General features: G+C 41.3%; 1 protein-coding gene across 1 annotated transcript in view; it reads right to left on the bottom strand.

The window, feature by feature from the left end:
• Positions 1-798: 798 nt before the first annotated feature.
• The window catches only part of adisspb (adipose secreted signaling protein b), a 33389-nt gene continuing 17255 nt past the window's right edge, over positions 799-16932 (bottom strand). Inside the window, exons 4-6 of the mRNA XM_084344736.1 lie at positions 9718-9856; positions 7697-7822; positions 799-3147 (exon numbers count right to left, since the gene is read on the bottom strand). Of these exons, the coding sequence (XP_084200862.1) occupies positions 3047-3147; positions 7697-7822; positions 9718-9856 (366 nt within the window). The 3' untranslated portion in view covers positions 799-3046. The remainder of the gene's footprint in view (positions 3148-7696; positions 7823-9717; positions 9857-16932) is intronic.

The raw sequence follows: 16932 nt of genomic DNA on the forward strand, positions 1-16932 counted from the left end.
AACAACAACGTTAAGGGTTAATGATTAAGAAGGTAACAAGTTTTTTTATTTTTTTAAATGTAGATGTTTTCAGTGCAAAACTTTCTCTAAAAAAGCAAAGCAGTTTTATGATAATAGGGGGAAAATCCAGAAATCAGAATATAAAGTATAAAAGATATGTAGGATTTTAAAAAGAAGTAACATTTCTACTTATTTGTACCTCGATCCGAACAACAGGTTTAGAAAAACGGTTAAACATTAACAGATTCCCAAATGTCAAACCTTTTATATGAAGACGCCGTCCACGTTATCGTCACCATCTTGTTGCTGCTGCTCAAAAATACACATCATGTTTTTGTGTACATGTGTATAAATAAATATATTGTATGTGTTTGTGTAGCATGAATGAATTTACAACGCTAACTTTCATTTCATTTTGCAACCCCGTGTTGTATGATGACAAATAAATCACCTTGCAGCTTGAACTCTCACACATCCGGGGCTGATTTTCGTCTCCTCACACACCAGTTGCATCCAACATGAAGTGTTTCCAGTAACTTAAACTGATCATGTTAGTTTTTGCTGACAGATTTGATGCTCGTGAGGTGAAACGACACCACACTCGGACCAGATAATTAACCGAATTAAACCCAAAGTAACGTCACGTTCATCTGAAATGTCGACGTGATTAATTCAGTAAAAACCCAAATGTTTCTCCTCTGACATGAAAAGATATTTCCTATCACAGAGCAGCGGTGCAGACTGCCACCAAGTGTTCCTGCCGTGAACTGACACGAGCCGAAAAACGAGTCCCAAAACTCAAACATACACACATTTTTATTCATTTTTGACATTACAAAATACAAATCACACACACGGGGGGGGGAGCAGATATCAACAAACACACTGCTACATTCTTGAAACAGTAACCTATCGAGCACTTTAGTTTTTTACACTAAGAAGAAAACAAACCGGACTTTGACCTTTAATACACGCAAGCAAACATCAAATAAACCTATTTAATCTACACCAGCTAGAGAAGTTACACACAGAGTCCTTTCCTTTAAGGCTGATGTATTCAGTCGGGTGAAACAAGAACAAAACTGTTGATTCACACGGGAGGAAATGTCAAAGAAGAGGGTGTGATGGGGAGACAGTGCAGCCAGATCATGGCACTTGCTCTATAAGTACAAATATGAGTCAAGCAGAGCTGAGAGAGTGATCATTGATCTCTGATCTGCACTGAGATATAAGACCAATGAGTCACATACACCTGTATGAAGGAAGCCAATGGAAGAATCCGGATTTAACACTGGAATGACAACAAACAGCTGGATGCTGGTCGTTTCGGTCCGTGTGGTCGTCTGGTTGGTAAAGTTAGTGTAGATGAGAAACAGGGCGGTACAATGAAAGGCACTTGAGTCGCGTGTGTCCTCTGAAGGCTTCATGAATTCAACCGAAAAGAAACAAATCCCTCCTGAACTCTTCTGGACGGGCTGCAGCAGGTTGTCTCAAAGGAAAAATCCACCCAGAAACGCTTCAATGCGAGATTATTACAACTATCGATCAATCTCATATTCTTGATTAGGTGATCAGTAGTTTGGTCCGAAAACACTGAAAAAATGTTATTACATGTATTAGTTGTCAAGTGTAAAGTTAATTACTGTTCTGATAATCGATCAATCGGTACGAGTAACTTTTAAGAAAAATAAAAGGAAAAATTATTTGATTCCAGCTTCTTAAATGTAAATATCTTCTGGTTTATTCGCTCCTCTTTGACAGTAAACTGAATATCTTTGGGTTGTGGACAAAACAAGACATTTGAGGACGTCTGATTGACATTTTCACCATTTTCTGACATTTTATAGACCGAACAACCGTCCCAAAGCCCAAAGTGGCATCTTTAAATGTCTTGTTCCTCCCAAAACTCAAAGATATTACATTTAAAAAGATAGAAAGTGCAGAAAATCCTCACATTTGCAAAGCTGTGATAAGGGAATGTTGTCTCAAATCATCAATGGTGATGTTGCATTTCTGGTGAAATCTCTCGTTGCTGCAAAACACGTGTCAAAATGTTTGCAGAAGTTTGGTTGCAGAAATACGTTTCAGCGCTCACAAGGATGGACATTAAACTTCAGATTTTGGTGTCCATTCCTTAGAATATAAGACAAAATGCTTCTTTCGAGATGCACCAATTAACACAAATGTTCAATAATCACGCAGAGATCCATCACAGAAAAAAAAGACATGGGTGAAACACACGTTTAGAGGCATTCTGGGAAAGTTCACACATGATATTTGGGATTTCCTTGAAAACGCAGAGAAGAACTTCAGTTGTGGCGTTCAGGGCGGGTTGAGGAGAAAATAGGGACGACAGAAAAGTAAACTACGCCTCAGGAAATATTCGGATTTTTCCTTTAAATGGAGAACGCTGCAGCAGCACTCCAGAAAAGCCTTCAGACAGGAGGAGTGGTACATACAGTGGTCTGCAGTGCCCCCTGATGGTTACACAGAGGTATTACAGTTCAACTCTTTTCCCTGAATTGTGCACGTTTGTATTTCTTCCTATGGATCAACTTCAAGCTGCTTAATGAATGAAAGAGCCCTTGTTTACTCCCTCAGCTTTACCTCCACGTTTGTACGTCAGGGAAAAAGAGTGAACTGGAGCAGGAGAGGCGGTGAGAAAGGATCTGAGGCTGCACTGATTCGGAGATTCACAGAGCGCTGCCGCCCTCGAGAGGCTCAGTGAGGGAAACACACCGGGGAACATCGAGGCGTAATCAGGAGAGCTGGAGGAGTCGAGGAAAGCAGACTGACGAACTGTCCGTTCAGTGAGCGTCACAGCGGAGGAATGTTGAAGTCCGTCTCCTCTGAATACACAACTGAACACTGGATCACATGCTGCACAATACGTGGCACTAAATCATCTGTGTGTGTGTGTGTGTGTGTGTACTGTTTTCTATTCAGGAGAATGGCTGGTGTGTGTGGTGTGTGTGTGACTCGGTAGGTGTACTGCTCTACGATGTGTGTATTTGTGTGTACTGTATGTGGAGCAGGAGCTCGAGCTTCAGTCAAATCCCTGCCAGTCGCTCTGTTCGGAGTCGTACTCCAGCTCCACGCCGATGCAGCGGACGCCCTCCAGCAGCATGGGGGTACCGTGGTGACGATCTGTGGGGCGCAAAGAGAGATGAATCATTAAAAAAATGTTGTTACAGAGGGAAATAATAAGTGATGAACGTTCACGTGTGGAAAACTACACTGCTGAGCAGCCATTTTGCCATTTTTAACTATTTATTTTTATTATATATTTCGTCCAAAGAGCTTTTTTATTGGCAGCGGTGGGAATAATGTTTGAACACTACAACCATTAGTGTGTTTACTATCAGGAAATAAAAACTAAACTGTAATCAATCATTTAGGATCCCAGGAACAATGAAAAACAGTGAAATGTGGTTAAATGATGAAACGATAAGATAAAAGAAATGACAAATAAAAGATAGGAGCTGACAGAAAAACAGAGGGGACAGCGGTGATGAAATGGGTCAAATAAAAAGACCGGTAAAATATGAATAAAGTGGTCAGATACCCCTTTTTCACAACATAGGGTGATCTGATTTGCAGAAGTGGATAAAAAACACAACATACAAGAGAATATGGGACATCATCATCATCATCAGCAGCAGCAGCAGCAGCAGCAGCGTACAACCAAGGAAAAACAAAATGTTTCTGTTCGTTAAAAAGAGTCAATCCACTGAAGTGGAAGCAGTAATAAAGTGCTGCTGAGCAGTGCAGTCGAGCTTTTAAGGCATATTAAGTGCTTTTATGACACATTAAACCTGTCGCTCTTTGCTCTGGGGAGGCTGCATCTCCAAACAGATGGGAGAAGAACATATTCCTCCAAGAGGAGACGGTCAGAGCCGGCCGAGCTCGACCTTGCCTTCTGCAAAATGTGTCTTTGGTGAATACCTGCCAAAGAAAGATGCTGCCTGCCAATTATTTTGCGTGTGTGGACAAGCTTTCAGTTGAGACACGAATGAAGAAGAAAAACATGTTTCTTAAAATCTGTGAGGGTTGAAAGTGATGCACATGTTCTGGCTCAACTGAACCAAACTTAGTTGTGCGTTTTCAAATGAGAGGTTACAGTCTAACACTGTCAAAACTGCAGGAATATAATCCGTGCACTGGTGCACGGCGTGGGACAAAGAGCCGACTGAGACGGGCAGCGTTCCCCCTTCGACCCCCTCCGATCTGGAAGTATCCGGTTACGTGCAGTGGAAGACCCTCCCATGTGGGTCGCAGAAACCTCCCATCCACACGTCTTCACTCTCAAAAGCTGCAGAGCGCGACACAAGAAATGATCACTGGTGTTAAAACTATTCACTCTGTGCTGTTACAAACAGATCAGCCTCTTCAGCTCCTGTTCATAGTGACATCTGAACGTCAGTTTAGGAAAATAGCGAGTTAAACACAAAAAGAAACATTTGTTTTATATTCAGGAACCTTTCACAGTGATCTCACGGCTGTAAACTGCCTAAATTTCATTTTAAATGTTATTTTGTGCCTCTCTAATGCACTATTTCGAGCCTTAGTGACTATAAAATTTCCAGAATGCACCTTTAGTCTTCACAAATGCATTGGTGGTTCAGTGGTAGAATTCTCGCCTGCCACGCGGGAGGCCCGGGTTCGATTCCCGGCCAATGCAACACACTTTTTCCCCTCGTCCATCAGACTGAGAGGAATCACTGCACAGCTCTACATAAGTATTTTCTAGATTTAATAAACGTACTCATCTAATGACTCTCTTCAGTATCGATTACTCACTCTGTTATTTTTCAATTAATTGTTTCATCTCTGAGTTGTCGATAAATGGCGTAAATGCCCTTTAAAATATCCAAATTAGCAGCAATCGGTTGTTTTGTCCTACAAACAATCCAACACCCAAAAAAAGTTCCTTTACAAAAAATTTTGGGTATTTTTGCTCGATGAAAGACTAAAAATGATTAAGCGATGATTGAAATACTTATTTTTTCCCCCGCAAAATAATTGATCTACTGCTTCAGAACTAATAATCACAATTAACACAACCTCAAAGATATTAAGAAGAAGAAATAGGGCTTCAACTAACGATTATTATAATTGGCGATTAATCTGTTTATAATTTTCTTGATTAAACGTTTAGTTTTTCTTGGTTAGAAAAATGTCAGCAATGAAATTGGAGAAAAATGTCAGTAAGTGTTTCCAACAGATGACGTCCCTGAATGTCTTGTTTCGTCCGCAACCCAAAAATATTCACTTTAATGTGATAGAGTGCTTTAACAGTGGTGTATTCAAACCATATTGTCCAGCAGCAGCACAATGTCACTGATCTAAACGCAGCACTGCAGCTAAGAGTAACAGCAGATGCGGAGGCAGAGCTTAATCTTTTGATCTGGTTGCCAGCCAGACCTCAATTACACACACGTACATCTGGACAGATGATCAGGCTACGCTTTGTGTGTAAAAATAAAACACAACCAGCGTTCATCCCCAAACACACACATGCATGCATGCACACGGAAAATGCACACACTGCTTGTACTATATTTACATACGGAGACGCCCCCTTTACCTAATTCTCCATCTGCTGACACAAATATGTCTTCCCGTCGCTGATTTAAGACGAGGAAACGCAAATTAATTACAGGGAGCTTTCCTATGGCAGACAGCAGAACAAGAACCATCAAAGAGAGCTGTTTTTTTAGTCTTACACCTGAAAAAAAAATATTTTTGAAGTGCACTACCAAGGATTTCATGCCTCCGTGGGGTACTGAAAAGATCAGCTGCACACTGTATGCTCCAGAGATTTTAAAACTAGTTTTTCTCTTGTGTTTTCATTGTAATAACGAACATAAACAACATTTAGCTTCTAATTTTTTAAGGGCTGTTGGTGATAAACAAAGTGCTGATGAAAGAGCACAGAGTCACCAGCAGGGGGCAGCAGCACACAAGAAGATAGTGACGGTTCTCACTTTAAATCTCAAAGAGGCAGAAATTAGAGACTCAGCTGTAGTAAACCTAAAGGGCTTCAACGTGCTGATTTTTAAAAAGTGAGATCCAACTAGTGTGCGACAAAATCCACGTTGACATTAAAATGTGATTTCTCTGTAGACAAGGACAAAAAAATCTCTAAAAAACTATAAAGCAATGCTGAGATGATCAGGCGCTTTATCAATTCAGTTAAGTCATATTTGAAGAAAATGTGACAAACGTTCTCTTGTTCCAGCTTTCCACTTGTATATTTGGGTTTTGGACCGTCTGTCACACAAAACAAGCAATTCATATCCATCAAAATATAGATTTTCCACTATTTTTTGACATTTTATAGACCAAGTGATTAACTGAGATAATTAGTCAGATTAAAGGATGTGGCGTGGACATAATCATTAGTTGCTGTCGTACTATGAAGATAAAAAAGGCAGTAAAATGTGGTTTTAAAAGGCACAAACATAACTTTGTATCATCGCGGTCTCTTCTGAAGACTGTGTGGCTGCTTCAGGTTTCACACTGAGCGTTCTCGTCTTTGGTCTCAGCCCTTGGCGTGGGTTAAATCTCCAAAAATGTAATGTATTCATTTGAAGGTTTTACAAGTTACAAGCCAATTAAATTCAGCTAACTGCTAAATTATTCTGTTTTTCTAATAAGGAGTCCCCGGCACTCTGAAGAAATGATAAGACGTGATGAGCGATAATGGATCATGTGTTCAGTGCAATCAAAATTTAACGCACTCTGTAACAGAATAAAAAAAAAGAAAAATCGGCAAAAGGATCTGCAAATTAACCAAAAAACATTCATCTACTACTGTTAGGGGAATATTAGGAGTTGGCTCAGTTTTGAAAAACAATTAGCGGCGCAGTTTTTTTGAGTTGGGTCCCATTAAACCACTGGTGAAGAAGAGGTGGCGTCATTAAACGAGCGCCGATCACATCTTAAAAGGAGGAAAACATAATGAAAATGTATAAATAGAATTGCAATGCTGCTTTAACATGGGGTTGTGTTAACTGTGTTAAAAGTTCACAATTTGTGAAATGGCGAAGGCCTGGAAAGTTCATTTTTCAGTGGATGGTGCGTCGTTGTATTGTAATTTCAGTCGTATAGAGAGTTTCTGCATAATTTTACAAATTTCCGGGGAAATTGTCACGATTTCAACAGCTTCATCTGTTTTATACATTTGCATTTCTTGCTCACTGTTGGTGTCCTCGCAATTTAACCACTCGAACACCAAACCTATCATGAACACTGCTTCCCACTTTGTAACCACAAGCTCGCAACTTCACATTTTATGTGTCACTTGTTTGTTTGTTGTTCTGTTAATTTGAGGAAGCTAACAGTCTCTTCATCGCACCGCAGAGCTGATGTCAAATTCATCTGCTGCTCGTTTTCATCCCTTCAGTCGACGCATTTTGTCATCAAAGTGTTCCACCTCGGCTAAGAGTGCAACATTTATGCAATATTAAACCTTTTTGTTTTTATTATTTCCGTTTCCAGTCAGTTTTTCTATACGCTGAGTGAAAGTACGCATGAAAGCAAGAGGTGTGGGAACTCGCTCTCAGTGCCCCAACCGTCAAAAGAGATGAGAAAGGGTCACCTACAGGCTGCTGTGTGATGCAACGTGTACTCCACACACAGCCACGGACACATGAGATTATTATCTTTTATCACGCCGGTAAAGTAACCTCACCCATGACTCTGGCGTGAACTTTGACTTTAACACAGACGTCCTCGTTGGTCTCGCTCAGCAGCAGCACCTCCTCGCACAGAACTCCCTCCTGCTGGGCCATGTACTCGCACGTCACCTTCAGACCTCCTGAGAAACAAACAGAAGAAGAAAAAGGATAGGATTTCTTAATTTATTGCAGATTTGTTCTTTGTCTCCCTGTGTGAGGCGATGTTATGAATATGGATCAGACTGTAACCAGTGCAGCGAAGAAAAGAAAAAGTCAACATGATGGAAATTACTCTATCAGAGCCAAGAGATGAGTAAAACACATGTTAAACACAACTAAACTCACACACACAGCTAGTAACATAAAGGGTGTGACAGTAAGCAAAGGTCAATAACCTGCTTAGGTTACAGGCCTTCAGTGGGCACGACTCCCAGAAACATTAGAGGATAACCTTTAGCCTAAATGAGCAGGTTTAGTGTCGGGAACTTTGCCGTTACTCTTCTGACAAAGTGCTTTTTTTTTTTTTAGCCGGGTCGGGTTCAAGGCATTTGGGGGGTTTACCACTTTTAACAGCACAACATGTGACGGGAGTTCAATAGAAAAACATGAGGTTGAAAGTCAGTTTTGTTTTTATGCATCCTCAGAGACGGATTGCTGAGCTAACACTATCTGAACTGTCTGCGGCTCTAATCCTCGGCCATCTGGTACTCAGAGCAGCCAGAAACAATGACGCCGAGAGTAACTTGCAAAGTATTTCTCTCAGGTCCGCCTGCAATAAAAACACACTAAACTTCTTTTTATATGTGTCTATTAAAGCCTGAGCGAACGTTTTAACGTATGTAGCTCAGCAAGATCAGATAAAAACTTGTACTGAGGAGGGAACAGATCAAAACGCAGCATACTGGCATCATGATATTGCGGTGACACATACATTTTGTACAAAGTGTGGGAGTCCAAAGTTCAGAGTATCTATATTATCTGTTACAGGGGAAATGGTTTGCAGCCACGTTAATACAAAAACATACAAAACACTGGTGGACGACCAACAAGCATCAGGTCATCAGTGGACAGAGTGGGTCAGCAGGAGATCAATCGAGCGTCCAGGTCAAAGTACAACCAAACAATCAAAGCTATCTTTATGTATGAGGACAAACGTAAGGTCACATTGGACGGATGGTTGCTCTGCTTAACATAATGTAGGCAAAAATGATGCATCGTCTCTCGGGTGATTACAAAGGCGATGAAGGCACGAACAGAAAATATCAAGAAATGAGGAAGAAGACACGGATAAGCCTTTGTTCTTGCATCTAAATCTTTAAAACTGCAATCAATAAAAAACAGACCATGTTTCAACTATAAGGTCTTCAAAGACCTTCAAAGGCTTTTTAGTGCTTCCTACCTCGTTTCTTGATATTTTCTTTTTTGGAGTGCCTGGATTGCCTTTTTTATATCGACAACATTGTTGAGCACTGTGCAGAAAACTACAGGTGTGCACAGAGGGGACGGATGCCCCTCTATCAGGGTTAGGTTTGCTGACCAGTCCACGGCCTTGAGGTTGGAAAGCTGTTTTAAAAAGGCCAAACTTAAACTGTGTTTCCACCCAAGGTACCTGGAACATTTAGCCACAGCAACTACTCTTCAAGGAGCTGAAATGTTCCTTCAGCACGTCTTTCTCTGCTTTCCTCTGTGATCTAAAGATTCGGCAAAGGGGAATTAATCTGCCGACGGCTGTTTTTACATGTCAGCCGGCTTTCATCTGCTGTCTGCTGCCGTTCCTGCTGCCTTCTCTGACTCTAAGATGATGTGTTGACTCGAAGCACAACTGGTTTATGGCTGCAGATTTTAAAAAATGGTGGCTGAACTCCCAAAGTACCTGTTCTTTGGAAAGTACTACCCCCCGAGCAGGGACTTTTTGGGGCGTCCCTGAAGAAAGTTCCTGCGTTTTCTTGTCTGTTTGAAATTTCCTGCTCTGTAACTTCTGAATTGTCGCACACTGCTGATGTTTAGTTTGTCTCATTCCCTCATGATCGCTTACCCTCCGGTGCTGGTGTGATATCAGTGATCCGGAGGTGTGGACTGGGCACCGGTGCCGGACACACATCCTTCCCCAGCGCTGGGACCTCGGGCAGGGTGAACACTATTTCGTACCGGTGCTGCGTCTTTAGGAAGCCAACCTACAGCGAGAGGGAGAGAGGTATTTAGAGAGTCGAGATTTAAACGATTAGGAGGGAAAAACAATGGCCGTCTTTCTCTCTCCCACAAACTTCGGACTAATCCGACCGTGACTGGGAGAGAGGGATTTAAACGGGGGGGAACAGCTTCTGCTTGGCCTCACATCGCATGGTGTGAGTCTATTACAGCTCAATAAATAAAGGATTATTTTTTTATGAGTAACATGGATAAGTAATTCTCACAAGCACCATAATGTTGGGCTGAGTTTTCCTTGAGGGAGACCTCTCATTGAAACCATTAGTTGTTGCTCCGGTGATCTTAATCCCCGTCGTCTTCTGCCAGATTGGCAATTTCAGCCTGACAGGGAAATAAAACTGATTCACCTTCTGGATTTCACCCAAATCTTCCAATAACACTAATCCCATGTGAATAGATTTGTCAGCAATTTAAGAGCTAAATCGTATTTATGGTAACATGACATTCAGAGTTTGTAAAGAAAGAAAACAGGCATAAAAATAGGGAGTTGGTTTTCTGTGGTAGGAAAAACAAGTTAATCTGCAGCTATTTTTGATAATTAATTCACAGTTTATGTAATTTTTTCAAGCAACTGCTTAATATTCTTGATTAAATCTATGATGTTCTCTGTTTTATATCATTATAAACAGGATATCTTTAGGTTTTGGACTGTTATTATGACAGAAAGGGCAATTTGTAGATGTCAAGCCTGATTTACAATGTCACATACTAACTGAACATTGAGTAAACCTCCAATGACCATACTCTTATTTACAGCCATCATCTATTATCATTAGGGCTGCCAACTAACAATTAGATTAATTATTTAGTCTATTAAATGTCAAAAACTGTGAAAAAATAGTTACCACAACTTCCCTGAGCCCAAAGTGTCGTCTTCAAATTGCTTCTTTGTCCAACCAACAGTCACAAACTCAAAGACTCTTCACTTATTGTCACAAATAACGAAGAAAAGCAGAAAACTGTTGAATTTAAGAAGCTGAAACCATCGAACGTTTCACATTTTTGCTTGAAAAATGACTGAAACAATTAATCGATTATCAAAGTAGTTGGCGATTAACTTCATTACAATTGATTAACTGATTAATCAACCAATTGTTGCAGCTCCAATTACATAAATAATTCAATTTTAAAGGGATTTCTAGCGACAAAAACATAGTTCAGGAAATTAATCGCCAACCTTTTTCACAATTGATTAAATAGTCACAGTTAAGATAAGATAATCTAAATTAGATTGCACCTGAATTTTCTGACTGACTTGAATTATTTGTTGCACTCATAACTAACGCAACCAAACACAACACTGTCTTATCTCCTGCTTCAAGCACAATTCACACTTTTTCAACTCATACTGCCTGTAAGCAAAAATGTTGAAGCTGACTATGAGGCAGGCAAGTGAGAGGAAGAGGAAGAGAGGGGTAGAGGGATGTGGAGGTAGCAGTCTGATACATAGCAAAGAGAAAAATTCATGAGGGAATCAACACAGTGTGGAAAAGCCTCACAGAGGAGACAGGTACAGAAAAAAAAAGAGAGACAGACAGCGAGAGAGAGAGAAGGAAACCGCAGGGAAGTGCAGGCGAGGAGAGATAAAGCCCAAAGCCCCTCCAGCTAGAGCTGCGAACGGCAGCTTCAGCCCCACATGACCTCTGGTTAAAGCAACGTGCCGAGCAGAGCCTGCAAACAGCATTAGGTGAGAAAGCAGAGAGGGAGCAGTGAAGGAGCGCTGCAGAGAGAAACAACAATCAGTCTTTGAGCGTAGTCCCACGCATGTCCAGAGACTACGGGCCGTCGCTGAAATATTCATTCAGTTTGGATTTCATGCTGCAGATTTGGACACAAAGAGGCTGTAAAATGATGCAATGACGCAAACCAGAAAGTGATCTGTTACATTTCAGTTTTTACAGCGGTTTGAAGTGTTTCTGGTTCACGAGTCTAATGAAAGCGGGCACTACCGAGTGGTGGCAGTTAGATGCTCTCATTTCTAAAGATGGACTATGTGTAACACCGTCTGTTGGGCGCACCCAGAGAAGCACACGACTCGGCGCTCGTCCAAAACAATGGCGCAATTCTTTTCCTCAACTTGAAGGGGAATACCACACATTTTATGAACTTGAGTGAACTTGAATGTTTCCCAAGACAATTCACTCACTATTTATTATCATACAACACTTCTTATTATCTAGAAACTGAATGTTCTCGCATGTGAGATATCACTTTGAGGAGAGAGAGGCACGAACGCTAAGATTTATTTATGAGCTCTTTAAATTCTGGTTTACACCGCTGTGGGCAACGCTCGAGTATAAAATTATATTTGGTGCGACTCCATATGCAACCTCACCAAAGTCATTTTCAGTCATTTAGAGTGCTGTCATGCAGCTTAAGCAGATTATCTTACTTGAATTTGAGTCATATCCAGGGCAAACACAACTTGATAAACACCAGAGTTACTGAACTTTCAGAATAATTGTGGTATGTAAACGTCTCGGTCTAGCTCGGTCTAGTGATCTGATTATAAGCAGCACCAAAAAACGTAAATGTAGGAACCGAAGCAGAATGTATCATATCAGCAGGGCTGGTAGTGATAGAAAATAAATTAAATTTGGGGTCAAATTAAAATGGCAAGTTCGCAATCAAGCTTTTGGCCACTTTAAGGCAGTGGAACAAGCTGTAAACACATTTACATGTTCATGTCCAATTAATAGTTTTCGTGTCCACGAGGGTTCGCCTTAGTACGTGTAATGATAATGTCATTATCTGCCAACGTCCGCTCTGTGTGTGAACGTTGGAGCGCAGCCCACAAATTGTGACCGCACAAACTGTGCACGCTCCAGTTACAAAATAAAATAGCTTGTTCCACTCTCCAGGCCAGTTGGTGGCATATTTGGTAGCAAGTTTGCAAAGAAGAAGAAGAAGAAGATGATGATGAAGAAGAAGACGACGACAAAGGTGACAAAGATGACGAGGAAGATGACGAAGAAGACGACAAAGAGGAAGAATAATAGGAAGATGAAGGCGAAGAAGACCAAGAAAAAACAAGACAAAGAAGAAGAAGATGATGAAGAAGATGACAAAGAAGAAGACGAAGAAGACAAAGAAGTATGAAACTAAGAAGACTTGGAAGAAAATTAAGAGGACGAAAAAGAAGATGAACACGAAGAAGGCGAAGAAGAAGTCTTTCAGAGGAATATAAAGACACCCAAATGACATTGAACTCCTAGCGAAAAAATCTCAAAAACTCTATTAAGACACAAAAATGCCTGCCGTCAAAAATGGAAATGTCTGTGAGAAAGATATGTGAAGGCCAACAAGGAGCTGAAAAGCTACAGCAGCTATGCAGGTGGGATATGAAGCAACAGTAGCATCTGCTTGTGCCCGTATTATGGCTCCAAGTCTGATATTCACTCTACATTTAGCTCCGGTTCGGTCTGTCGGTCGTTCGCTGCTGAGCAGGTGGTGTACAGTAGGTTACACAGAGTGTGTCTGCAACAACTGCCTACTGCATCTGAACGCCGACGCCAAAATTAACCAAAAAAATAATCGTGGGCCAGAAATTCAAAACGAAAGTGCTTAAAAGCCTCAGTATAACCAAGAATAACTGCTGAGTCAGGTGATAACTCTCTGGTTGTCACTAGACGCCTCATTCAGGATACACACAGTCATTTGATCCATTATTAACATACAAACATTGATTCGTGGTGCTTTAAACGAAAGATAAACACCAGTTTAGCCTCTTCAATTTCCCTTCTCTTAATTAAAAGCAATGTTTCCTGTTTCCTGCAACCACACAGCCTTGCAGTCATTAACCCTTAACGTGGTTACTCCAAGTAACACAATCACAGCTAATCTGAGCATCTCGACCGGCTGGGCTGAACAAAGTTCAGAAACACTGGCTCGGCTGTCCTGAGAAACACATATAATTTGAATTAAAAAAATGTGTGGCATCTGCGGGCACGGCTCCGACAGCTGCTCATTTCCATAGCCTGCTTCGCCGTCATTATCGGAAACGGGAACAGGCACACTGTAAAATTAACAAGGATTATGTGTTGCTGTCTACAAGCAAGCGCCCGCCGGCTGCATGGACATACAGAACTTGTGAAATCCACATAACATTCATGAAAACTGGTATTCATACAGCTGTTGTCTGCGTACCGCTCCCATCCCACACACTCCCACCTCATCTTAGGTCTGTCTGCGAGGATCGCCAACACCCCCCCACCCGCCACCCCCCCGGCCATTTCCATAGCAACACCACCACCCTCGGCTCCACGATGAGCTACGACGGCGGGCTGGGAGTATCCTGTGCCCACTCTCAAACACACACACTCACTCACACTCAGGCTGTTCTGTGACTGTGAACAGCCAAGTTTGTAGTCCATGTCACACACACACACACACACGCAAACACACGGCTTTTAAGCAAATTGATTTGGCTGTGACTTAGTTTCAAAGCTTGGAAAGGCTTAGCTACAGTGAGCGTGGACAGAACTTTCCTCTGGGATTTTTTTTGGTACAACTGAGAAATAGCAGAAGAAGAGGCCTGACCTTAAAGTCTTCTGAATTAAAGCTTGTATCTTCAACCTGATAAAGTCATATTCACGCTTAAATTTGTCGTAAACCCCCAGAAAATAGGAAGGAAAGGCATGCCCGATTATTGAATTTATCGACCGCAGTGAGAAGGTCAGGCTCAGCGAAACAGCGAGAGGAATCGCTCAGTAGAAATTGATACGAACGCTTCTAGGACTTCATCCAACGGCAGGCAGGAACTCTTTCAGAAAGCCACTCTAAAAACATTAGCTACTTGAGATGCACTTGATTTTGTGCGCCTGCCACTTGAACAGAAAAAAATCGATGGCTTGTTAGATAAATCATGCGGCTGGGCCTCTGCCTGAGTGCACGTCTTTTCTCAAACATTTAAATCAGTGCTTGTGAACTGCTTTCACATTAGGGGCTATTGTTCGTCTGTAGACAATGATCTCATTGTTACACTCTTTAGTGTCCAAAACTGCAGCCACTCGACATCGGCACTCAGTAGTGATGTTTATTAATGTTTCTCATGGTTACCATCTTAGTTTAGCACAGTGGATCTCAAACTTTTCTCTGTTTTTTAAGCCCATAGAGCAAAAAAAACGCCAGATCTTCCATCAAGATCCATAAATTATTCCCTGAGAAATGAACCTAAATATCGAAAAACGGCCTATCTCGCAATGTTTAAGAAAGAGGGAGAAAATTCCTGGATCCTAATCAGCGGGTCTATTCTGGGCCGAGACCCATCCTCCATCCAATTTCCATGGAAATCTGTTTTGGCCTGACTAAGCAACGTTTGATAATGAGCCCTGAGGCTGAGGGAAATGTCATTAGGTTTGAAGTAATTTGGTCATGAACCAACATATTGGTAAATACTGGCCTGATGATGGTGCCAGTTAAAATTAAAGGATAACCAAAATTGTTAAAAATTAAATAAATATCTAACAATTTCACTGCAATCCGTCCAATAGTTGCAGAGATATTTCTCTCAACATCCATCGAGTAGATGTTGAAATGTTTCACTGGATAAGAAGGCATCTTTAACTGCCGGAGGCACCAACAGGAAAGGTCGGATTCATCCTCTGGAGACAATGAATGTCTGTACCGTATCTCAAATTTCTGCATCAAAATGTTGGGCAGACAGAGAGATACACCAGCACTGTTATCCACAGAGACGTGTCGCTAGCTTAGATAAAAACTGCACTATTTGACAGATTTAAGAATTTCTTTAGGTAAGTCTGAAGTCTCGAGAGGCAGTGTGGGAATGTGAAGCCAAAACACATAATCTTTCATGCCCCGGGCTCAAATCCAGCCTCGTGTTTCTCCCCATATTTTCACTAATAATAATGTTACAATGGTGAAGAGTGAATGGTTACAACAATACCAATTCAAAGACATAAAGCTATGAAGAACTGCTAGGTAGGATTAAAGAGCTGTGAAGAATGCCTTGGAAATAAACCAGCTATGTTTTAATTGTGCAATTAGACAGAAGAGGTTTCATCTGTGCCGCCCTTCATTAGCATCACCATCATCAGCAGCTTCACAATAATGAAGTCTGCACAGACTAAACAAGTCGATAATGGTCACTGACCGTCAGCTTCAGACACAGGGTTACGTTTTTTCCCGCTCGCTCTTATTATTATTGCAGTTTCAGAAGTTTCGGAGCCTCTGGCACCTTCTGTTCCCGCTGCCTGGCTCCTAAGTTGAGCTCCTCCAGGGTTTAAGAGCTGACAGCAGAGAACAGATGAGAAGTCTGATATCATTGTTCTGTGGCTTTATAGCCGACAGAGGAGATTAACGGAGATGAGAAAGGACTATAATCTTCTCCTGGATGTTTTGCAGATAAAAGCCTATCGATGCTTGTAGAGACTGAGGGGACTGCTCCGTGATATCCAAGAGTTACCTTCTAATATTATATCCGCCAACAACATGGCACGCAGGGGAGTCCAACCCAAAATATGACCAATTATCAGACCTTTAGGTACAGTGCGCTATAAAGATATGAAACTAGAGTTTCCCTATATGTCATACAGTCTGTCATCGCATGTTTGAGTCCATAAAGATATTATTAACCTGGCAGGACATCAAACTTGGACTTGGATTAAGTTATCTGCTGTACATGGTGTCCGTGAAGCAGATGGAGACTGAATAATGGGCGGCAGCCTGGGCAGCAAACTACTGCAGACTATTTTGGATCAGCATGTGACGATGCCAGATCATGATCTTTTTCAGAAGTGCCTCCAAACGTTTTTCAGCATTTCCGCACAACTCCTTGAAACTAAAATTGATTCATGCCAGATCATCATCATCATATGCAACATTTGCAAGTACAGCAAACACATTTCTGGTTACACTTGACTAAAATGCTCGACATCCATCAGATTAACGTCATTGATTTGCAGTTCATCGAAAGTTACGGCTGTAGATTAGGGACAATCGTAAACAGCTTAAATGTTTATTCGGGCTAGATCCAATTTTCTTTAATAAAAATCATATTATACCTTATAAGAGGGGACACAAA

The sequence above is a fragment of the Pagrus pagrus genome, assembly GCF_965226575.1.
Source record: "Pagrus pagrus genome assembly, chromosome: 22".
NCBI classification, from domain to species: domain Eukaryota; kingdom Metazoa; phylum Chordata; class Actinopteri; order Spariformes; family Sparidae; genus Pagrus; species Pagrus pagrus.